This window comes from Schistocerca piceifrons, chromosome 9, assembly GCF_021461385.2.
Source record: "Schistocerca piceifrons isolate TAMUIC-IGC-003096 chromosome 9, iqSchPice1.1, whole genome shotgun sequence".
NCBI lineage: Eukaryota > Metazoa > Arthropoda > Insecta > Orthoptera > Acrididae > Schistocerca > Schistocerca piceifrons.
The window spans coordinates 166978564-167004388 of record NC_060146.1 but is presented as its reverse complement, the minus strand read 5'-3'; the positions used below and the strand labels follow the sequence as shown (position 1 = coordinate 167004388).

The window sequence follows — 25825 nt, the reverse complement described above, 5'->3', positions numbered from 1 at the left end:
GCTGTCATAAGCGAAGAGAATTTTTTCACCATTGATGTAAATCAGGAACAGTGTTGGTCCTAATATGCTACCTTGTGGAACCCCTATATTAATGTATTTTGATTCTGATAAGTGTTTTACTAAAAGTTTAGATCTATTTGAGGTATGTGTTATCCCTACTCTTCGTACTCTACCTGTTAGGTATGATCGAAACCAGTCATTAGCTACCCCTCTTATTCCTAATGCTTCTAATTTATTTAATAGAATTGTGTGGTTAACTATATCAAACGCCTTAGAAAGATACAAAAATATGCCTGTGACACACTAATCTTTATCAAGAGTATCAAGTACAACTTTTGTGAATTCTGCTATGGCTGACTCCGTATTTTTGTCACTTCGCAAACCAAACTGTGATTCACTTAAAAGATTGTATTTATTCAGGTAATTCATTAATCTGTCTTTCATAATTGCTTCTATTATTTTTGAGAATGCTGGCAGCAGGAAATGGGCCGGTAATTTGTATGTCTTCTGCATTACCTTTCTTAAGCAAAGGTACAACTCTTGCCTGTCTTAACTGCTCTGGAAATGTCCCTGATGTGAAGGATTCATTTATTATTTTTGTTAAGGGGTCTTGTATAATCCCTATGCATTGTTTCAGTACACACATTGGTACTTCATCTAAGGCTACTGACTTTTTATTTTTTAGTTGTTGAACAGTTTTATTGGCTTCATTCTCTGTGGTTGGAAGTAACATCATTGTATTTAGTGCAACATTATTTACAGGCGTTATATTTGTTTTGGGGAATTTTTGCTGTAACTTCTCTGCAATACTTGAAAAATGCTCATTTACATAGTTTGCTAAGTGTTGTGGATCATTTATTACCTTATCCCCCTCCCATAGCAGTATGTTATTCTACATTTGTTTGCCTCTCCCCATTTCCTTTTTATAATACCCCAGACTGCTTTGCTTTTATTCTCTGAATTATATATTATATTGTCATTAAATGACTTTTTTGCAGCAATCAGCACCTTCCTATAGATCTTTTTGTATCTATGATAGAAATTTAAGAATTCGGGATCATTGTGAATCTTTTTCATGGAACTGAAGTGTTGAAGTGTTTGGGAGGACTTCATAATACCTGTTTTTATCCATCTGTTTTTGTGAGATGTTGGTACAGACATACATACTTTTGGAAATGCCTTTTCAAAGTTCAATTTAAACAATGTGGAGAATTTAGAGAATTTCATATTCACATTGGTTTCCTTATACACTTCATTCCAGTTTTTTTTTTCTAGCTCCTTTGAAAAATCTTTTATTTTGATTTCTGATGGATGTCGTTTGTAGGCTTGTAGTTTAGGGAATGATTCGATGACTGATTTTACTGTTGTCATTTGACAGAGATGGTCTGGTAATCCAAGATCTTTTACCACTACATCACAGTTTTCTCTGTCCATATTTGTGGCCACATGGTCAATTACTGATGCAGTTGTTGTAATAACATTTGTTGCACTATTGACCAGTAGGGACATGCCAAAACGTTGTAGGATCTTACATGCAACTGCCATCATTCTTCCTGTTTCAGAATACCAAAACAACATCCCCTGAGTGATGCTGTTGTCTTGCGCATTGCCCAGAAACACGGGAAGTCAGCTGCACAGGTACTGCTTCGGTTTGTCATGCAGCTTGGAGTGGCCGTTATACCGAAGAGTACTAATCCTGAGCACATTCAGCAAAATTTTGATGTGAGTATGTAAACATTTATCTTTCACTATATGTCAGTGTCCATCTTGAAAATTAACACCAGAAAACTTTTTGGAGGGATCAAGATCATTTTTATTATTAGTACTACCACCACCACTACTACTACCACCAGCTGAAAAGGACTTGCTTCACCTCTTTTTCCTCCCTACTAGTTTTCTGAATTGGGAAAAAGGTTAGTGTTCTTAGGAATGGTTCTGGGGAAGGATGATGAGGATGAGTTGGAGGTAAAGAATACTGTTTCAGCAGAAGAAAGGATAGCTGTACACAATCTGAAAACAGATACTCACCTAATCATCCTAATTGCAGACAAAGGCTCAAACACTGTCATTAAGAATCACAGCAACTACCTGGGCAGAAGGCCTCTGCCAATTGTGTGACTCCTCCACTGATAAGCTCGGCCAGAGTGATTCATCCCAGAAGTCTAGCATAATGCCCAGTCCCTACTGAAATCTATAGGCCTTTCCTGGAGCCTCTCTCTCAAGTCCATTTTGCTCCTCACCCCAACAACATCCAACACACCCATCTTCTACATACTCCCTAAAACCCACAAACTCAACATTCCTGGACATGCTATTGTAGCTGGTTATTCCGATCCCACTGAAAAAAACTTTGGCTCTCATTGACCAACATGCCCAACCAATTACCTGAAATCTAGCCTCCCACATCACAGACACCGACTACTACCTTCACCGAATCTCCAACATCACACCCCTTAAGCTCCTGGATCCATACTCGTGACTGATGGTGCATCTCCATATACATGGACATCCTCATGTCTGTGGCGGTGCCACTATCGAGCACTACTTCTCCCGACATCCTTCAGACTCCTGACCCACCACCTCATTTCTTGTACATATTACCAGCTAAATGCTGACTACAACTAGTTTTCCTTTGAAGTGAAGTTATACAAAAAGATCTGTGGCACATCCGTGGGCACCCTACTCTGCCAACATGTTTATGGGCTGTCTAGAGGAAAATTTCCTGGCCTCCAAAACCCCACAACCCCTAGTTTGGTTCAGGTTTATTGATCATATCTTCAAATCTTGAGTCACAGCCAAGACACCCTATCTGCATTCCTTCACAACCTCACACCTTCTCTCCCATCTGCTTCACGTGGTCCTCCTCTATCCAGTGTGTCACCTTCCTGGACACTGACATCCACCTCTCTGATGGCTCCATCGAAATCTCTGTCCACATTAAACCCATCTAACTGCCAACAGTACCTGGAATGACCAAACTGTATCCTTCACTAGGGCTTCAATTATCTCTCATCTTGCCCTGAAATGAGGGACATCCTGCCCAGGATCCTTACTTATGACCCATGCCACAGGGATCGTATCCCTATGGAAGGATCAGGTGCTAGACCTGCCCAATCCACCCACCCAGCACTTCCTTCTCCAGTCCTGTCACTAACTTATCCTACCACATCAGAGGCCGGACCACCTGTTATAAAGCAGCAATGTCATATACTAGCTCTTCTGCCTACACAACACAGCTTTTTATGTTCATATGATTACTGACCAGCTGTCAACCAGGACAAATGGCCACTGCCAAACTGCTGCCCAGATAAAAGTTTCTTTCTTTTGTGTGTTCCTACAGACAACACTTATGCACTTCTATGAGTGGTCTGGTTTCATCCAAAATTCATCGCCATCAGGATTTCCTTCCAGTGAACTAGGAAGGAACTTTGTGAATGATATGCCTCCATTGCCTGATAGTTTTTTTTTCATCCCGCATTACTCCTCTCCTCTTGAGGGCTTCATAATTTTGGTCTGTCCATGTCTTCCTAGGTGCCTCCCAATCACTCTTTTTCCTTGGTACCTCTATCTCCAAATATTGATGTCGGGTTAGTCAGGCACATTTGCTTCACATGACTTGACCATTTCAGACTTGCAGCACTCATTCTTTCCTCCATTGCCAAGTTCACGTCAGGTCTCTCCTTACATATTCATTCCTGACTCTCCCCCTCCCTCTCTCTCTCTCTCTCTCTCTCTCTCTCTCTCTCTCTCTTCCTCCCTCCCTCCCTCCCTCCCTCCCTCCTTCTCCTCCTGGTGTTTAGTAGAGCTGACTTGAGGCACTTCATTTCACATGCCTGCATCTAACTCTCTTCTTTCTTATTTACAACATAGGTCTCCAGACTGTACATCACGATTGGCAGGAGATACATTTTGCAGATGGTCTGTGTAGCTCTTGAAGGGACTCCTTTGTTCCAGATTAGGTTTCTTACTTGGTGGAAGAAGCTAGTTCCTTTAGTTACTCTAGTTTGGCACTTCCATTGATATCACTTCAATTGATATGACACTACCCAGATAACTGAAACTTTTCACACATTCAGCCTTCTCACCTTCTTGTATATCTTACAGGTGTGGGCGTCCTGCTCATCTTCATTGTCACTGTCTTGCTCTTACTCACAGTTGACTTGAATTCTTTAAATTTTTCGTGCCATTAATCTAGCCTCCGCTGAACCCCTATTGCTGTCTTTCCCCAAATGGTGATGTCACCAGCAAAAGCAAGAGCATTGTGAGATCTTCATTTTCTTCTTCCTTCATTTCTTTTGTGATAGTGTCCATGAGTGTAATGAAGAATAGCATGGAAAATGAACTGCCTTGCTGAACACCTCTCTGTGAAATAGTTTTGATCTTCCACCTCCTACTTGTACACTGCTTTCACAACCTTCATGTAGTACCTGAGCTTTTATAATCAATGAATCAGGGACATTATCTTTTCTGGACCATTCCCATATTTTACTCTTTGGTACATTGTCATTTTTTCCCAAATCCAGGAATACTGTTATCAGATTCTATCCTTTTCACCATTACTTCTCCATTAAAATTATTCGAAGTATATTCGTATAAATTACATTTGGTGTTTTGCTTTTGTTTTCAAATAAGTTTTGTTGTTTGTACATATGAATCTGTTACATGTAGTTCTCCAATTGAGAAACAATATTCTTCTAAATTTTCTCTGCAGCAGGGGAATGTCTGTCCTTGTGCTGTATGAGAGTAGTACTGTATGATAGTCTTATCGTAAATTGAAGCCTTTTAAAGCTGAATGGAAAGTTAGATGAAGTGGGTGGAATTCGTGTTATGAGTGCTGACATGTCCTTACCTTTCCAGTTCTGTGTTGTTGTTTAGAAGCTTTTTTGTGATGCTGTTCCAGGAATATGGAAGAAATTTACAAATTCTGTTGGGAAGATTATGCTTTCATCTGAGTTCACCATTGTATCGATGTATTTAAATATTTTTCTTCTGTTATTGCTGATTTGTTTGTTGAACCCTAGATCACATAAGAACCAGACTGCCCTATGATGCTCTTTGGCAGGAAACCCACCTTGGGGAACAGCCGCCAGGCATTGGCAGTGCCTCAGCGTTACTTGTGCAACACTGATTAAGTAGCACTATGGTCGGTAAAAGTCTGTGGCCTTACACTGTGTCATGGATGAGCCAAATGTATGTAGTCGATCTTAGTGATAATGAGCTGGAACTTTATGTAAGACCCATTTTTCGCAGTATGTACACAATAAGAATGTTAAAAAATGAAAGCACAATTATAGGCAAGTTATGAAAGTATTCTAAGCTTCAGACTGATGCAACAGTTCGAATTTAATTGTTTTTAGACTTTCAGTGCATTCCCTCTCCCCCTCCCACACACACAAATAAGATCTTTGATGGATTTAGAGAAAGAGAGTTATCATTTACTGCTGTACTCTGCAGACCACTGTGAAGTGCATGGCAGAGAGTAGTTACCTTTGTGTCAGTTATTATGGCTTTTCCCTCATTTCACATATTGTAGGGTGCAGGAAGAATGATCGCTTAAATGCATCTGTGGGCTTTCGGACTGTGCAGGAGCAATATGTAGGGGCTTGTAGATTATTCCTAAACAATCATAACTTAAATCTGGTTCTCAAAACATTGTAAGTAGGCTTTCTTGGGATAGTTTGAGTCTGTCTTTGAGTATCTGCACTTCAATTCTTTCATCATCTCCATGACATTCACCCATGGGTCAAACAAGTAATCATTAGTGCTGTCCTTCTTTGTAATTGTATAGTATGCTTGGGCAACATATTTTTGTTTCCTGTGTGATTGTCCCAAGGCAATGGCTGAAATGTAATGCGAAAGTAAAAAAAACATCAGCTGTTCCCTATTGAGAAAAATTCATCTCTAGTGATATTTTATAAATCTCTAGTAGCATACTAACTTTTTTGTGTTGGGTTCATATTATTAGGTATGTCTACAATTGGATGATTCACTGGTGACACAAAAGTTGTACCAATCTTCACCAAAAATCTTTTTGACCAACTTAGCAAGAAGTTTGCGACAAAAACTTCTGTAGGTATGGTCAGTGTAATTTCTTTCGACAAGATGTCGACAGTGCGACATCTGGAATACTAAAAATACCTAGATTTAGTACAATAATATAATTGGACAGATAAAAATCTACTCACCAGGTGGTGGCAGAACACGCACATAAAAGGAGGTTATGATTAGTCAAGCTTTCAGTGCCAGTGACTCTTTCTTCAGGAGAAGGGTTGAAGGGAAAGGAAGAGTGGTGAAGGAAAAGGACTGGAGAGGTTTAAGAAAAGGGGTAGGGGTAGGAGCTACTTGATTGATAAGTAGCAGCTCTGGTCTCAGAAACTGGCATACGGCCGGGAGAGTGGTGTGCTGACTACATGCCCCTCCATATCTGCATCCACTGATGCCTATGGTCTGAGGATGACATGGCGGCTGGTCGGTACCGTTGGGCCTTCATGGTATGTTCGGTTTTTTTTTTTTTTTTTTTTTTTTTTAAAAATCTCAAAAGTCATCCAGAACCGTGGGTCAGGGGAGACTTACCAGACGGCATGAGAAGGAAAGACTGAGTCTCTCCTCTGACCCATGGTTCTGTGTGACTTTCCCAAAATCTACCCCTTTTCCTAGACCTCTCCAGTCCTTTTCCTTCACCCTCTTTGTTCGCCTTCAACCCTTCTGCCTGAAGAAGGTGCCACTGGCTCCGAAAGCTTGCCTAATTACAACCTTCTTTTATGCGTGTGTCCTGCCATCACTTGATGAGTATATTTTTTATCTATCCAATTGTATTATTTTGTCAAAAATTCATTGATTTTGTTGTTGGATTTAGTAGATGATACATGGGATTTTAACTCTTACTGCAATCACACCTGTTTCATGCTTTTTATCTAATTCAGGAGCAAAACACACGTTTAGTGGGGCGTGACAAGCAACTATTTATTTTATTGTAGCATGCAAAACTGGAACCAAAAGTAGTCCTGGATCAAGTAGCTAGTAATCTAGGTATATTCAAGCTAACATCAACAAAAGCAAAACAAGGATAATGGACTGTAGTCTAATTAAGTCGGGTGATGTTGAGGGAATTAGATTAGGAAATGAGGCACTTAAAGTAGTAAAGGAGTTTTGCTATTTGGGGAGCAAAATAACTGATGATGGTCGAAGTAGAGAGGATATAAAATGTAGGCTGGCAGTGGCAAGGAAAGCGTTTCTGAAGAAGAGAAATTTGTTAACATCCAGTATTGATTTAAGTGTCAGGAAGTCATTTCTGAAAGTATTCGTATGGAGTGTAGCCATGTATGGAAGTGAAACATGGACGATAAATAGTTTGGACAAGAAGAGAATAGAAGCTTTCGAAATGTGGTGCTACAGAAGAATGCTGAAGATTAGATGGGTAGATCACATAACTAATGAGGAAGTATTGAATAGGATTGGGGAGAAGAGAAGTTTGTGGCACAACTTGACCAGAAGAAGGGATCGGTTGGTAGGACATGTTCTGAGGCATCAAGGAATCACCAATTTAGTATTGGAGGGCAGCGTGGAGGGTAAAAATCGTAGGGGGAGACCAAGAGATGAATACACTAAGCAGATTCAGAAGGATGTAGGTTGCAGTAGGTACTGGGAGATGAAAAAGCTTGCACAGGATAGAGTAGCATGGAGAGCTGCATCAAACCAGTCTCAGGACTGAAGACCACAACAACAACAACAACATTCAAGCTTTTACATGTTACTCCTTAAAGACGGTATTTTGGTATTAATGAGCAGAGAGTGTTTGCTATTTATGATCTTCCACATTTGTTCCAAAGTGTACAGAACAGTCAGTGAAGTGGTGACGTCACTTTCAATAATGCTGTTGTTCCATGTAAAGAGGTCCAGAAGACATTCAGCATTGACAAGAAGCACAAAAAGAGCAGAAAAATTCACTGATAGCCATTTGTAACCAGACTCAGTCCAGAAAATTAATGTGTAAATGACAGTTTCGGTCCTAAGCCACTGTATTGCTGCAGCTGTCAGAACTTATGTAGCAACTAAATAATCGCACAGTGATATAGCAGAGAACACAGATAGTTTTGTAGAACTTAAGAACAATTTATTTGAAGTTTACCAAGTGGGACAGCACTTTCCTCTAGTGTCAATAGGTTAGGGTGACCAGACATTCTGTATTTTATGGGATTGTCCCATATTTATATTAAGTGTCCCATTGTCTCTGCAAAATACTTATGGGACATGTATTATCACGTCTTTCATTACCTGTCACATACATTTTGAAACACCGTGTTTCTAAGTAATGTGTTGCATAACCAAATGTTGCACTAATTGGTCATACCCAAAGAATAAAATAAATTCACTCTTTGACTAAGCCAAACTGAACAAGGAGTGAAGTTATTTGATTTTATGTGGCAAGCAGTTTTATCACTTCCACTTTCTTTGTGCATACCTACTGCTTCAGGTCACCACATTTAGAAGTGTTATTTTAGACTGTCAGACTCACAGTTTATGTTACTTGGTGTGACATATTGCTAACTTTTCACTGACATGCCAATGAAATGTTAGTATTTACTGATAAAATTAAAGTTGAGTTTCCATTTCTGAAGTTAGAACAGCGAAGTGAGAAATTATTTTGCACGCTTGTTTCCATGTGACAGCAATAATACAATAAAAGATTTACTTGCTTAGTAATGTAATGTATTTTAATATTCTTTTTAGTGCAAGTTTTAACAAAAAGCACACTGGTCTATGTAGTTGTAGCACATACTGTGTGTTTTAACAAAGAACTACTGTATAGATATTGTATTAATGAAAGTTTCACAAAATGTTGATTCATTTCAACTTCTAATTTGTGTCCCTTGTTTTGATATTGGAAATATGGATACTGTACTGTAGGTGTGCTTGGTGTGCCACAAGGCTCTATCTTGGGCCCCTTCTTGTTTATTTGCTACATGAGTGATTTCCCAGAAGCATTAGACACCAGTCATCATATTACTATGTATGCTGATGACACCTCTGGGGTTTGCAGGGCACGTAGTAATGATGGCCTAAATTCAGTGGTACAGAATTTTGTTGAAAAAGCCCAAACACAATTTGAAAAAGAAAACCTGAGGGTCACTATTTAAAAAAACTAATTTAATTTATTTTAAGACAAGTGGCTCAAATAAAAACACTGTTGTAAATGAGGACATTCAGGAAAATACCTGTTCAGAATGTAAAATTCTGGGGATATATATATATGACAGACTTTCATGGAATCAGCAAATAGATCATGTCTGTGGTAAAATAACATTTAGTCTGTATTTACTAAGGAGATTAGTTCAATATGTAGATACTGAAGCTATAAAAATAGCGTATTTTTGGTTGGTGTATCCCCATCTATCTTATGGAGTTGTATTGTGGGGTGGGTGTGGCCAATACAATTTAAGAAGGGTATGTGTATTGCAGAAAAGAGTAATAAGAACTATGGCAAAAGTAAGACTCAGAACTTCATGCAAAAACCTGTTTAATAATTTTAATATTATGACTATCTATGCAGTATATATATTTCAATCAATATTATTAGTGAAAAAAGACAAAAAAGTGACAAACAGGAATATGGAAATCCATGATTACAATACAAGACACAAATCAGACTTTCATATGGTGAGCAGAAGATTGAATCTAACAACAAATACCCCATTCATTAATGGAGCAATATTTTATAATTCTCTGCCAAACAACCTGAAACAGCTTTCTGGTAGAATTTTTAAAAATGAGTTAAAAATGGCTTTTATTGAAGTGCCCATACAGTATGGTGCTGACATGATTTGACCTCAGGAATGCTATGTTAAATATACTTAAATTATCTTTTACTTAATAGCATTTAATCTATATATATATTGTGTATCAATAATCTAAATGTAATTATTGTAACATTGCCCATGCATGTTAAATAGATGTTTCGAGCTGTAAGATAAATACTAGATAGGGCAAAAAAAGCTTTAAGTAATGTTCATAAAATTGATGAAAAGACAGGCAAAATCACACTACTTTCATGCATTATAGGACTGATGTAAACTGTTAATGCTATCGCTCATTTTTTTATAGAGAGCTGGGGGGGCTGAAAAGATCAGGAGCAGCTGGACGTGACTTTATCATTTATCTAAAACCTCACAGAAACCGGAACAGTGTTCGACATACGACTGCAGTCAGTGTTCACCTCCGGTGGTGTAACGGCATGATCCCGACTTGGTGACGGCAGCTGGCAACTGCCACCGGGTTGTTTCCGTAGTGGCTGTTAAGGCAACAGAGAACTACTCCATCATCTGGCCAACAGCTTCCATCACCGCAGCACAGGATAATGTAGCTGTTGAAGATGGTGAAACGAAAGCTGAAGTTTTCAACTTCGTGTCCAAGAAATCGTTCATGCAAGAGAATTGCACAAACAGATGATGCTGTAGTATACAGAGAAGTTGCAGCATTAGAAAATTGCTGCAAAATGCAGGAAGATCTGCAGCGGATAGGCACTTGGTGCAGGGAGTGGCAACTGATCCTTAACATAGACAAATGTAATGTATTGCGAATACATAGAAAGAAGGATCCTTTATTCTATGATTATATCATAGAGGAACAAACACTGGTAGCAGTTACTTCTGTAAAATATCTGGGAGTATGCGTACGGAACGATTTGAAGTGGAATGATCATATAAAATTAATTGTCGGTAAGGTGGGTGCCAGGTTGAGATTCATTGGGAGAGTCTTTAGAAAATGTAGTCCATCAACAAAGGAGGTGGCTTACAAAGCACTTGTTTGACCTATACTTCAGTATTTCTCACCAGTGTGGGATCCGTACCAGGTCAGGTTGACAGAGGAGATAGAGAAGATCCAAAGAAGAGCAGCGCATTTCGTCACAGGGTTATTTGGTAAGCATGATAGCGTTATGGAGATGTTTAGCAAACTCGAGTGGCAGACTCTGCAAGAGAGGCGCTCTGCATCGCGGTGTAGCTTGCTGTCCTGGTTTCGAGAGGGTGCGTTTCCGGATGAGGTAGCGAATGTATTGCTTCCCCCTAAATGTACATCCTGAGGAGATCACAAATGAGGAGATTTGAGCGCGCACGGAGGCTTTCCGGCAGTCGTTCTTCCCACGAACCGTCCACGACTGGAACAGGAAAGGGAGGTAATGACAGTGGCACATAAAGTGCCCTCCGCCACACGCTGTTGGGTGGCTTGCGGAGTATAAATGTAGTTATAGATGTAGAACATAACCATCATTTGACCATTGAACATACTTCCATTTAGATGACATACTAATAAGCATCCCTGGTGTAGAGAAACAACTGAAGGAGTTGAAAAATAAGTCAGCAGGTCGTGATGGAATCCCAATTCAGTTTTTTACAGAATACTCAACAGCATTGGCCCCTAATTGAGCTTGCATTTATCGTGAATCTGCCACCCAACGCAAAGTCCCAAGTGACTGGAAAAAAAGTGCAGGTGACTCCTGTGTACAAAAGGGCAACAGAACAGACCTACAAAGTTACGGGCCAATATCCCTAACATCAGTCTGCTGCAAAATCCTTGAACATAATTTCAGTTAAAATTCAACAAATTTTCTTGAGACCAAGAAGCTTATGTCCACAAATTAGCATGGTTTTAGAAAGCATCACTCATGTGAAACTCAGTTTGCCCTTTTTTCATGTGATATAATACAGACTTGGATGAAGGGCAACAGGCAGAGTCTATATTTCTAGATTTCCAGAAACCATTTGACATGGTGCCACATTTCAGGCTGTTAAAGAAGATATGAGAATACGTTCACTGATATGTGAATGGCTCAAAGTCTTCTTAAGTTACAGAAACCAGTATGCCGTCATCAATGGCAAGTGTTCATCAGAGACAAAGATATTAGTCCATTATCTCCAGTGCCTCAGTCAAGTGTGATAGGACAGCTACTATTCTTTATATACATAAATGATTTGGCACACAGGGTGGCCAGCAATCTGTGGTTGTTTGCTGATGATGCTGTATGTATGGTAAGGTGTCAAAGTTGAGTGACTGTAGGAGGATACAAGATGACTTAGACCAAATTTGTAGTTGACGTGATGAATAGCAGCTAGCTCTAAATGTAGATGAATGAAAGTTAATGTGGATGAGTAGCAAAAGCAAACCCATAATGTCTGGATACAGCAATAGTGGTGTCCTGTTTGACACAGTCACATCATTTAAATATCTGGCCGTAACATTGCAAAGCATTACGAAATGGAACGAGCACGTGAGGGTTGTAGTAAGAAAGGTGAATTGTCGTCTTCAGTTTAGCAGGAGAATTCTGAGAAAGTGTGGTTCATCTGTAAAGGAGACTGCATATAGGATGCTAGTGCAGTCTATTCTTGTATACTGCTCAGGTGTTTCAGATTTGTACTTGGTCGGTTTATAGGAAGACTTTGAAGCATTTCAGAGGCAGGCTGCTATATTTGATATTGGTAGGTTTGAAAAACAATCAAGTGTTACAGAGATGCTTCAGGAACTCAAATGGGAATCCCTGGAGGGGAGGTGACGTTCTTGTCAGATGTTGAGAAAATGCAGAGAACTGGCATTTGAAGTTAACTGCTGAATGATTCTGTTGCCTTGGACCTATATTGGATGTAAGGAGCAGGGATATAAGGTATGAGAAATTAGGGCTTGTATAGAGACATATAAACAGTGATTTTTCCCTCATTCTGTTTGCGAGTGGAACAGGAAAGGAAGTTAGTAGCAGTGCTAAGGGGTACCTTCTGCCATGCGCTCTAGGGTGGATTGCGGAATATCTCTGTAGATGTAGATGAAGATTGCCAGATGGAAGCCAGAGCTAGACTGTGGTCCAGGTGGTGATTGGCAGGTGTGGTGTGATTTCTCTCACATGCATCCTATCAGCTACCAACAATGGGTGCACAGGGAGCCTGTCGTTGGCAGCCCACTTTCCACAGGAATGTACGACCTCCCCTAAATTGCGAACCTACTTGGGATGTAAGTCACAATGAACTATACTTGACCCTTAGAAGAAAATATTAATTATGCAAGTGTCTTTTAATTGTGCCTATCTGCACTATCTGCATCTTTATGGTAAATAGCAATCTGTTTTTTCTACATTTTTGAAAACATTAAAATGAAAATGTAAAAGAAAGGCTAGGCAACCAGCACACTGCATACTGTACTTTTATGTTGGTATTCACAATTCCTCCAGTATTTGATTTTTATAACATTGGCCTGAATGAAGAGCTTGAAGAAATTTAGACATATGCTACATGGGTTGTTATGTGTTGGTGTAGTCCATTCAGAATTGCTAAGTGATTCATGGGAATGTGAGTATTGGAAGGAACATAATGACTTCTCATAGAGAAGTAAAGATGAGGTGTGTTCAAAAAAAATAATGAGAATCTTTGACGTTTTGGGAAATAATTTTACTTATTCTTCTGCTTCGATGTAAGCCTCTTAAAAATAGTTCCCATTAGATATTGTACATTTTTATACACTCTCAATCCCCAAAACACTTGTGGAAATTGATCTGTATTATAACTTTTAATATTAGCTCTCTCAATAGTGTATTTTTAATCTCATCTGTGCTCAGGAACAGAATAAAAATATGGGGCCATGTTTGGCAAATATAGAGGTGGGTCACTATTAAAGTATTGTTTTTGGGCCAAAAATTCATTCAAGAATGCATTATCGTAGTGCAAAAGCCATGAATTTTTTCAGTGCTTCACACAAATGGCATTAAACATTGTTAATAGCAAAATTTAATATGAATTACCTGTTCCATAATATGCCACATGATTAATTGCCAATGCTAACAAAACACATGCAACACTTATGACAGCTGACAGCAGGCTTAATATATGGTATGGCTAACACTGTACAGATACTTTTGAGACTTGTTTACCAACACAACAACAAATGAAACCATGCAATTGGGCTAATACAGGATGTTCATGTGAATGAAGCTAATACAGCATGCAAATTTACAAAATCCCTGTTACTTTTTGATCATACCTTGTGTAGAAAATTGATACTTTACGTAGACTGAAAAATGCTTACAATGCCTCGGTCATGCATATTGTACAAGGACCTTGAGGATAAGATAAAGAGAGCAGAACACACATTGAGGATCGTCAATATGTACAGGGATGAAACAGCAAAGGAAATAAGTGCTACTGTGATGGAGTATCTCTGTCGTGCACTAAACAGTGTTTTGGAGCACATGTATCCACACAACAAACAATCAAAAATTCAGTCAGAAACCTACACAATTTGAAATCCAATAACATTCTTTTCATTCTCTGCTTTTCATATTCATTAACTGTGTGTAATAACTGGATTGTGAAAAATAGCTTGAGATGTATGTGTGCCCACTTCTCCTCTAGGTTTCAGCCCATGGAGCAATACATTTGCTTTACACATATTTTCAACTGAACTATGAAGCTCTGTCACAAGTCTGTTTTTGATATTGTACTGTGTTGTTGTTGTTGCAGTCTTCTGTCTGAAGACTCATTTGACACAGTTCTCCACACTAGTCTATCCTGTGCAAACCTCTTTATCTCCAAATAACTACTGTAAACTACATTCATCGGAACCTGCTTACGGTATTCATCTCTTTGTCTCCAATTTTCATCCAGTGTGCTGGGTGAGTTCATTCATTTGTTTGGAAGAGGGACGAGGAGGCCGACATTGTTTGACCACTTTCAGCCAGATGGCTACGTGCCGTGATGACAGAATCGAGATGCATGCCCCGCAATCTTTCTCAAACAATTTTACAGAAACTATTCATTAAAAAAAATCATTTTTGCATTATTTTTAGCTTTATATGTCAGCTTCATGACGACTTGGCCATATTTTGTTTATGTCATAGTTATTGTGATATTTGGATTTAAGTAAGATTCCACGCAAAATTCGGAAAACTTTGCAGTGAAAAATAGGAGTCACTATGAGTGAAAAATAGGAGTCACTATGATTTTGCATTTGGTGCATATTATGTAATATGTTGCTCTTTATGAAATTTGGGTAACACATTGAATTTTACTTCAGAGTTGGTGGGGTCCCTATCTATCACCAATCTCAAGAAAATTGATGTAACAAACCCATTTGTGGTCATGCGCACCAGCGATCAAGCGAGAATGAAATATCTACAACATTCCTCATATTTCACAAAAGGTTTTGGCGAATGAGAGCGCACAGAAAGGAGTACTTTGCCACATGGTTACTATGTAAAACTTCATTCTCCACTGTGTTATTCTGCTGCCTAGACTTTTTTGATCAAAGAATGTAATTTTTAAGGGCCATCAATAGCTGTTAAAACAAGAAATGCTGTGGGTTTTGGAACAGCATAACTGAAGACATAATACATTTTTTTTTCTACTAAGGATGTGCTTTTTTTGTTAGCTATTGACCTTATTTTGCTTAGTTCCTCACTTAATAAAATTAATAAACCACTGTTTCAGAATTCTCTCACAACTGTGTCTTCATAACTCGTTAGTGAGGTGATATTGTGTAAACTCCTCTGTATTTTGGCAAAAGAAGCAAATTTTAACATGCAACAAGAGGAATGTGGGTTTTACTCAAAATTTGCCTCTCATGATGCTTCTCTGACACTTTAAAATTGTTAATAAGTCGGATGGAATTCTTTTAAGGCACTAGCCAAAGCAGAGGTGACAGCAGATCTTTTTGGATGGTCACCTTGCTAGGGTGGATGTGGAAAGGGCCGATTTAATATCTACAAAAAATGTGAGTGTAGGCTTCAATTCAAGATGGCACTTCCCATCCAGTGCTTGGCATTTCCCTTACAATGCCTGCCCGCAACTTCCACCACTACCGCTCTCCCCCCACTTGCCCTGCCAATTGTGCGTCTATCAGCAAGGTTATTCTGTGCATGCTCCATCTTTTTTATTGAATCGAACACAAAATGGTGCAGAGTACAACAACACGGAAGCAACAGCTGGAGATGAGAAAAGGTCCGTAGCAAAGTTCAAGTCCTCTGTAGTGTGTAGTGTAGCATTGCAGATATGTTAAGTTACTGAGAGCAAAGTCCAAGCAGTGTAGTGTAACCAGATCTGAGGTGCAGCGTGGTACGGTGACAGTAGCAAGACAAAGAATGATTGTCAGAAGCTGGGATGGGTCCAGATATAGGCCAGTGTAGTGGTCACCAGTGTGCCAGTGTAGTGGTCACCAGTGTTGTCGGTGTTACTGTCAAGTTGGTGTGCCTGTCTGGTGTTACAGACTTGCACTGGAGGGCGACAGTGGAGCCTCTGTTGTTGGCCCCAGATCCGTATCTGGCAAGCTCGAGCTCGCGTGAGGAGCCGCAGGGCTGCTTGCGTGGCCAGCATGGAGTGCTAAGCTGAAAGCTTGGTGGATGTCAAATGGTAGTGCTAAATGCAGATTTACCACAGTTTTCATTATCATCAAAGTTTTCATTTCTCCTTCCTGAACATTTGCTTTACTTCTCACTTTATATGCAGATTAAATAACATCGCAGATAGGCTATGACCCTGTCTCACTCTCTTCTCAATCCCTGCTTCCCTTTCATGTTCTTTTACTCTTATAACTGTAGACTGTTTGCTGCATAAATTGTAAATAGCCTTATGTTCCCTGTATTTATACCTGCCACCTTCATAATGTAAGGATGTAGAGGCTTATCTCACTAGGGGTAAGATAGATACTGCCTACAGGAAAATTAAAGAGACCTTTGGAGAAAAGAGAGCCACTTGCATGAATATCAAGAGCTCAGATGGAAACCCAGTTCTTAGCAAAGAAGGGAAAGCAGAAAGGTGGAAGGAGTATATAGAGGGTCTATACAAGGGCAGTGTACTTGAGGACAATATTATGGAAATGGAAGAGGATGTAGATGAAGATGAAATGGGAAATACAATACTGCGTGAAGAGTTTGACAGAGCACTGAAAGACCTGTGTCGAAACAAGGCCCCGGCAGTAGACAACATTCCATTGGAACTACTGACGGCCTTGGGAGAGCCAGTCCTGACAAAACTCTACCATCTGGTGAGCAAGATGTATCAGACAGGCGAAATACACTCAGACTTCAAGAAGAATATAATAATTCCAATCCCAAAGAAAGCAGGTGTTGACAGATGTGAAAATTACCGAACTATCAGTTTAATAAGTCACAGCTGCAAAATACTAATGCAAAGTCTTTACAGACGAATGGAAAAACTGGTAGAAGCCGACCTAGGGGGAAGATCAGTTTGGATTCCGTAGAAATGTTGGAACGTGTGAGGCAATACTGACCCTACGACTTATCTTAGAAAATAGATTAAGTAAAAGCAAAGCTACATTTCTAGCATTTGTAGACTTAGAGAAAGCTTTTGACAATGTTGACTGGAATACTCTCTTTCAAATTCTGAAGGTGGCAGGGGTAAAATACAGCGAGCGAAAGGCTATTTTCAATTTGTACAGAAACCAGATGGCAGTTATGAGAGTCGAGGGGCATGAAAGGGAAGCAGTGGTTGGGAAGGGACTGAGACAGGGTTGTAGCCTGTCCCCGATGTTATTCAATCTGTATATTGAGCAAGCAGTAAAGGAAACAAAAGAAAAATTCAGCGTAGGTGTTAAAGTCCATGGAGAAGAAATAAAAACGTTGCGATTCGCCGACGACATTGTAATTCTGTCAGAGACAGCAAAGGACTTGGAAGAGCAGTTGAACGGAATGGACAGTGTCTTGAAAGGAGGATATAAGATGAACATCAACAAAAGCAAAACGAGGATAATGGAATGTAGTCGAATTAAGTCAGGTCATGCTGAGGGAATTAGATTAGGAAATGAGACACTTAAAGTAGTAAAGGAGTTTTGCTATTTGGAGAGCAAAATAACTGATGATGGTCGAAGTAGAGAAGATATAAAGTGTAGACTGGCAGTGGCAAGGAAAGTGTTTCTGAAGAAGAGAAATTTGTTAACATCGAGTATAGATTTAAGTGTCAGGAAGTCGTTTCTGAAAGTATTTGTATGGAGTGTAGCCATGTATGGAAGTGAAACATGGACAATAAATAGTTTGGACAAGAAGAGAATAGAAGCTTTCGAAATGTGGTGCTACAGAAGAATGCTGAAGATTAGATGGGTAGATCACATAACTAATGAGGAGGTATTGAATAGAATTGGGGAGAAGAGGAGTTTGTGGCACAACTTGACAAGAAGAAGGGACTGGTTGGTAGGACATGTTCTGAGGCATCAAGGGATCACAAACTTAGCATTGGATGGCAGCGTGGAGGGTAAAAATCATAGAGGGAGACCAAGAGATGAATACACTAAGCAGATTCAGAAGGATGTAGGTTGCAGTAAGTACTGGGAGATGAAGAAGCTTGCACAGGATAGAGTAGCATGGAGAGCTGCATCAAACCAGTCTCAGGACTGAAGACAACAACAACAACCTTCATAATTTCAAACTGTGTGTTCCAGTCAACGTTGTCAGAAGCTGTTTCTAAACCTATAAGTGCTGTAATTGTAGGTTTCCCTTTCTTTAACCTACCTTCAAAGATAAGTTGTACAATCAGTATTGCCTTGTGTGTTTCTACATTTTGCCGGAACCTGAATTTGTGTCCTCTAAGATTGACTTGTATCAGTTTTTTCATTCTCATGTAAATAATTCTTGTAAGTATTTCAGTACAATAACGTATTAAAGTGATGGTTCAGTAATATTCCCAGCTTTCAGGACCCGCCTTCTTTGGAATTGTAATCATTATATTCTTCTCAAAGTCTGAAGGTATTCTGCCTGTCTCAAATATATTGCACACCGGGAAAAATAGTTATAGAATTCCTGGCCCTCTCGAGGATATAAAAATTACGAAGGAATACCATTTACTCAGCTCTTTCTGCACTATCATATGTCCCAGCTCAGCTTCATCTGAATCCTCTTCTGGTTATATAATTTTATCTTCAAATTCATTTCCCTTGTATAGCCCTATTGTATATTCTTTCCATCTTTTGGGCTTTCCTTCTTTGCTGAGTACTGGCTTTCCATCTGAGCTCTTAATATCACACAGTTGCTTCTCTGATCCAAATGTATCTTCAATTTCCCTATAGCCAGCTTCTAACTTTCCCAGGTATGCATGCTTCTACAGCCTCACATCTGTCCCCTAGCCATTCCTCCTCAGCCATTTTGCACCTTCTGTCAGTCTCAGTTTTCAGATGCCTGTACTCTCTTTCACATGCTTCATTTACTGCTTTCTTGTATTTTTTCAATTTGTCAATTAATCTCAGTATTCAGCCTTATCTTGTTACCTGTTTGCTTTTCTGCTACCTTCACTGTATCATCTGCTAGTTACCCATTCATCTTCTAGTACTGTATTCCTTTCCCCAATTCGTCAAATGTTGCCAAATGCTCCCTCTTAAACTCTCAACAACCTCTGGTCCTTTCAGTTTATCCATGCCCATCTCTTTAATTCTGTACTTTTAAACTAACAAAGTCTTTAAATTCCAGGTTTTTGACTTTGAACTTTCTCCAGAAGACATGTATTCACTGGAAGCTTTGGATAAAGGAGAACGGGGCCGACAAGTGAATGATGTAATTTTTCCAGGGTAAGTTTTTACTACTGATACTGGATGTCATTAAACTCCATTGTTCCTCAAAAACTACTTAGTCATTTTAATGATTTGTTAGGACACAGTTTGACTGCAGTGACAGATTTTTATTTTCTGCATAAAGATGATTATGTATTACTACACAAAAAGCAGCCACTGTTCATTGTGATAGTTTTCTATAAATTGCAGAATGATTGTTATAAATTCTGTGACTGTTTCTGCTCTTCCACCTATAAACTCTGCCAGAGTGATACCATCCCAGAAGTCCAGCACAACCTCCAGTTCTGTTGACAGCCTTAGGCCCTTCCCAGAACCTCTCTGAATCTATTTCGCTCCTCAGCCCTACGAGACCCCTCATACCCACCTTACATATGCTCCCCAAAATCCACAAACCCAACAATCTTGGACACCCCATTGTGGCTGGTTACTGTGCACCCGCTGAAAGAATTTCAACCCTCATTGACCAATTGCCCGTAATCTAGCCCGCATGCCTACATATCAACCACTTCTTTCACTGACTCTCCACCATCCCTACCACTTTACCTCCTGAATTCCTACTCATCACTGTTGATGCCACCTCCGTATACACCAACATCCCTCACATCCATGGTCTTGCTGCTACTGTGACACTACCATTCCCAATGTCCTTCAGACTCCAAACCCACTGCCTCATTCCTCATAAATTACTAACTTCATCCTAATCCACTACTACTTCTCCTTTGAAGGGAAGGTGTACAAACAAATCCATGGCACAGGCTTGGGCACCTTTATGGCACCCTCCTATGTCAACCTGTTTATGGGCCATCTAGAGGAGACCTCCTATGCTCCCATGACCCCAAACCTCTAGACTAGTTCAGATTCATTGATAATACCTTCATGATCTGGACTCAGGTCCAAGATATCCTGCCTTCATTCCTTCACAACCTCAACATCTTGTCCCCCGTCAATTTCACCTGGCCGTCCTCAACCCAGTGCACCACCTTCCTGGATGTTGACCTCCTCCTCTCTGATGGCTCCATCTGCACCTCTATCCACATTAGACCCACCAGCCACACCTGCATTTCAACAGCTGTCATCCTTTCCATATCAAAAAATCTCTCCCATGCAGCCTGGCCACCTGGGGACAGCATATCTGCAGTTACAGGAGCTCCCTTGCCCAGTATGCTGAAGGACTCACAAAGGCCTTCACCGACTGCCAATATCCCCCAGATCTTGTCCATAAACGGATTTCCCATGCCATATCCCCATACACTGCCAATCCCCCCCCCCCCCCCCCCCACCACCCCCAACCCCCAAGAACCAGCTACAAAGAAATTCCTCCTTCTTGACCCAGTATCACCCCAGACTGGAATAACTGAACAACATCCTTCATCAGAGCTTTGATTACCTATCATCTTGCCTTGAAATGAGGACATCATACCCGAGATAATTTCCACCCCTCTTGAAGTGGTGTTATGTCACCCTCAACCTCGATAACATCCTAGTCGATCCCTATGCCACTCCCAGTGCCGACCCACCTGACCTCCACAACACCCTAGTCCATCTCTATGCCACTCCCAGTCACAATCCTTGCCACAATTATCATATCCCAGTGGAAGACTGCCCAATCCACCCACCCAGTCCTAACACAGGTTTATCCTACCCCATCAGGAAACAAGCCACTGTGAAGCAGGCATGTCATTTACCAGCTCTGCTACAATCATTGCACAACTTTTTATATTGGTGTGACTACCAACCAGCTGTCCACCAGGATGAACGGCCACTGCCAAACTGTGACCAAGAGCAAAGTAGACCACCCTGTGGCACAGCATGCAGCTGAGCATAACAAGCTCAATTTCAATGGCTTCTTTGCTGTTTGAGCCATCTGAATCCTCCCCTCTAGCATCAGCTTTTTCTGAAACGGGGAAGATGGGAGTTTTCTGTACAACACATTCTGTGCCCCCGTAATTATCCCAACCTCACCCTGCAGTAACATATTGTTCCTACACCCTCCACCCAGCAGTTTCCATCCCCTCTGCCCTATCATCTCCTCCCATTCTCATCCCTCACCCTCTTTGTTGACTTCCTCAGCCAACGCGCCCACGTGCCTTTCCTCACTTCTCTCCTTTTTGCCATTTTCCCCACCTCCCTGCTCCACAACCTCCTGACATTGCACCTGTTCTAGTCCCTGCACACTCCACCAGATGGCGCTCCTTTCTCCCCCCCACCCATACGTTGCTGTCGCTTCCCCTTCCCCACCCCTCCAGATTGCTGCTTCCATTCCACATGACAGTCGCATTCTGGTCTGAGCTGTCAGAGTTGGCGGTCAGAGCTGTTGGAGTTGGCAGTTGTGTGCGTGAGGAGTGTTTGCTTGTATGAATGAGCAATGTGTATTTCTTTTTCTGATGAAGGCTGTGGCTGAAGGCTTATGAGTGAATGTCTTTTAATTGTGCCTGTTTCAACTTAACATGTCATCTTTACAGTACGTACCAATCTATCTTTTCCTACATTGTTGTTACTTTAAATGAAGATTTCTGTCACATGTTTACTTTTTTTTTAACAGTGTTGGAGTTTACAAAGTGTAATAACTAGCTGTTCATTTCAAGTATTACATCTTGAATATCCTACATCAGCATATGTGTAATTGGAGGATTCAGCAGAAGAAAATGCTAAGGCCAAGAGCGTTAAATTCAAACAATGGAAAATCCAGGATGGAATGGAGCAATACGAGAGAAGGAAAGTTGCTACTCACCATATAGCGGAGATGATGAGTTGTGATAGGCACAATAAAAAGATTCACACAATCATAGCTTTCGGCCATTAAGGCTTTTGTCAGGAGTAGACACACATACACACACGCACACACACACACTCACGCAAGCGCAACTTGCACACACGTCTGCAGTCTCAGAGAGCTGAAACTACACTGCGGAAGCCATGATTGTGTGAATCTTTATATTGTGCCTATCGCGAAATTCAAAGTCAAGTACATATAACTGTTTAAATTAGATTCGTTTGAGCAGTTGCGGACGGGCTCTTGCGCATGCGCAGTTGAGTCGCATATGAGTAGTACCTTCTCCCGCTTCTGGTTACGGAAGTGTGGGTGGGCGCCACTACTTTATATTGGCCTGGTTCGGAAATATCATAGATCCGGGGCTGATGCACAGAACAGTCAGAGTTGTGGTGGGGAAGTGGGTCGTCTCCACGTGACCTGTGTTTACGTTCAGTGATTTTGTTGTTTCCTCTTCATTTATTGCTCTCACGTTAAATGCTAACTAAAAGGATTTTTGTGGCCGGGAGCTATCAAATGATTTAAAATACGTTCGCATAATTACGGCAGGCTAAAATATGTTAATAATTTCAGATTTTATTTCTACCTTTGACAGTCAAGCATTAATCGCATTACAGAACAATGAAGTTATTTTTGCTGGTTTGCTAAAGAGATTTGGCTTTTATTAATCCTTTCTACTGAGGCAGTCAATTTATTTGAAACGAAGTGTTTAATTTCACACTATTGGCTAGTTCCAACCGTTCGCTTCATTTCAAGTGCACGTATGGCATTATGCTGTAATAAAGAACCAAACTTGAGTACTGGTAGGCCTACTCCAAGAAAATTTACATACAGATGTGCATTTTAAGCTGAATTATGCACTTTAGTATGGTTCGCGAAATCCCGACGCTCTTGAAGTATCCTTTGATGTCTTGTTTCTTTTATGACATATATAAGATCTTTTAACGTTTTACACGTACGAACATAATGGGCTTCCTGCTTCATCATAGCTGCGCAAGCGCGGTGACGCCAGATATCTGGCGCTTTCTCGCAACTGCTGCTGAAACGAACCTATTTCTAACAGGTGGCGGGAAAATATTGCGAATGGTGGTTTGAAAAGCGTTACATTCAAAGCAGATTTCCTTTTACGCAAGATGAATTATGTGCGAGAATGTACAATGAATTTCTTAAATCACAAAGCATTTGACTCTCATTTAAAAATCAACTCTTTGAGGACGACTATTTAGAAGTATTTCGAGCCCAGAAGATGAGTCATTTGCGTCGTTATTAAAAATTTTACTGGCGCATTTGTGTGTTATCTTAAAGTGCAACAGGCGCAAAAAAGATCAACATTATATGTGGAAGCTTAGCTTCTCTTCCAACTTATTAATCTTCGAGACCAGTATTATATGTGAATGCTATGTACATTAATTTAAGCCATTAACTTTTCTTATTTGTGTATTCGCGCTACTTAAGAGTGTTCTTGCTATTGGCTGACTACATCACGTGTCCTATTGCTGTCACCAGCTGGCGGGGTCACGTGAATGAGCTATGACGCTTACAAAAGCGCATCGCAGTCTCAGTTTCAATGCTTCGGAAAGTGACATGCGTTATTTGGTGGAATTCAAATTTATACCGTCGTAATTACGAAAATATGCAGTGTACATGTTGCTGCACATCAAAGGTCTTTCAGAACATGTTTTTCCTCCTGAGTTTCGTTTTCTAAAGTGCCGGGAAATTATATGTCGGTATATAAAACCATAAACATTCAAAGGATTGATGACTTTTACAGTGCCAAGGAAGAGTATACTGTCACTTAACACGGAAAAAGTGTGTTTTCGTCCGGGAGAATGTGTATTTTTAACTGGGAAATACGGGAAAAATCCAGGAATTTTTTTTCCTTGTCCACGTATACACGCTGAAAAACCATTAGATAAAAAGATTTTCTGTCCAATATCCTGTGTACGATATATGTACTAAAAAAGAGATATGGACAAATAAATAAATAAAATAAGGAAAACAATAACACAAAACTATTTAGTTGGCATCGTTTTTTGGCATTACATATGGAATTAGGTGTTACCAAGATGTGGTGCAGTCGAAAACTAAACAGATAATGTGATCAGCCTAACCCTTAACTACCTAGGGTTAGCATTTTCTTCCACCAACTCTTCAGTTTTATTATGGTCAGTATTCTATATATTTGTGAGTGAGTTTTATTTCACAAATGTTTAAACATAGTTTGTAAACTGCTCAAACACACAATTTTTCACAAATGTATAAGATGTATTTATGGTGCTAATTGGTTAGAATGCTTTATGATTAAGGAAAGAAACAAAAGCTTTAGTAAAGGTGTGTAGTACAGAAAATGTTACTGACATTAAAACTAAGCTGTGATTGTTACCTTTCTGCATTCTTAATGACTGGTTAAGTTTATCTTCATACTTTTAATAATTGCTCTTTGTAATGTTCTCCCCAACTTATGCTTCTTAAATTTTCAGACAAGAAAATCATCCCGAATATCCATGGAAGTACCGCTATTAATGAGATATTGTTGTGAAAACATTATCCAGCAATGAGAAGATACTGAAATGCAGTAGCATCTTAATTGGTGGTTAATGCATTGCAAGAGCTTTAAATACCTAGAAAAAACAATAGTGTAAAATAAATGCCTGACAGCAATTTCCAAACAAGTGGGACAGTCCAAGGTCACGGAGACACCAATATTATCAAGCAGCTGTGTGTCAATGCAATATCACATACTTCGACAGTAAGGCATTATAGCTCAAGCATGATGTCATACGCTACAGACAAGCCTGTAGCATTAACTCGAAGTCTGCAGTGATATGATTGCACTAACATTTTTGATGAACAATCAACACTGCTGATTAAATTTTATTGTGGTGGCCCATCTGATATAGATGAAGTTACTGTGAATTACATTTTTTTATTATTAAAACAAAGTGCAAGGTGTTGCATTTTCTAAAGATATTGTAGAAGACATAACGTGGTGTGCTTGTTTAATAGTTTTATATGTGGTGATTTTTTTTGTATTTCCACAGTGTTTTCATAACTTCGATAGAGTAAACAACAACAAAAAATGTGCATCTTTTAGTTGCAAATAAGTAGCGAACCTGACAATTCCGTTTCTCGTAAATAGCTAGCAAACTTGGCAATACTTCGCAATTGCTCAATATGCATGGGAATTGGAGGTACGTCCTAATACCCAGCTCCCCTCTCCCCCCTTTCTCCATCTTCTCCTGCCTTCCCCCTCCCTATATAAAAACAATGATGATGAGACTTGCCAAACAAAAGCGCTGGCAGGTCGATAGACACACAAACATACACACAAAATTCAAGCTTTCGCAACAAACGGTTGCTTCATGAATAAGATTTCCTCCTTATATATTACATGTATTTATTTATATACTATATATATTTAAAAATATATTCATTAGAGTACTATATAAATATTTTAAGTAAATTGGTCAAGAAATTTGTAATTATTTTGACCAACATGTATTGGCAATA

At 39.8% G+C, this 25825-nt stretch overlaps 1 protein-coding gene across 1 annotated transcript in view; it reads left to right on the top strand.

The window, feature by feature from the left end:
* The window catches only part of LOC124717348 (1,5-anhydro-D-fructose reductase-like), an 88737-nt gene extending 62912 nt beyond the window's left edge, over window positions 1-25825 (top strand). The window contains exons 5-7 of the mRNA XM_047244177.1: window positions 1563-1722; window positions 19445-19542; window positions 24796-25825. Of these exons, the coding sequence (XP_047100133.1) occupies window positions 1563-1722; window positions 19445-19542; window positions 24796-24838 (301 nt within the window). The 3' untranslated portion in view covers window positions 24839-25825. The remainder of the gene's footprint in view (window positions 1-1562; window positions 1723-19444; window positions 19543-24795) is intronic.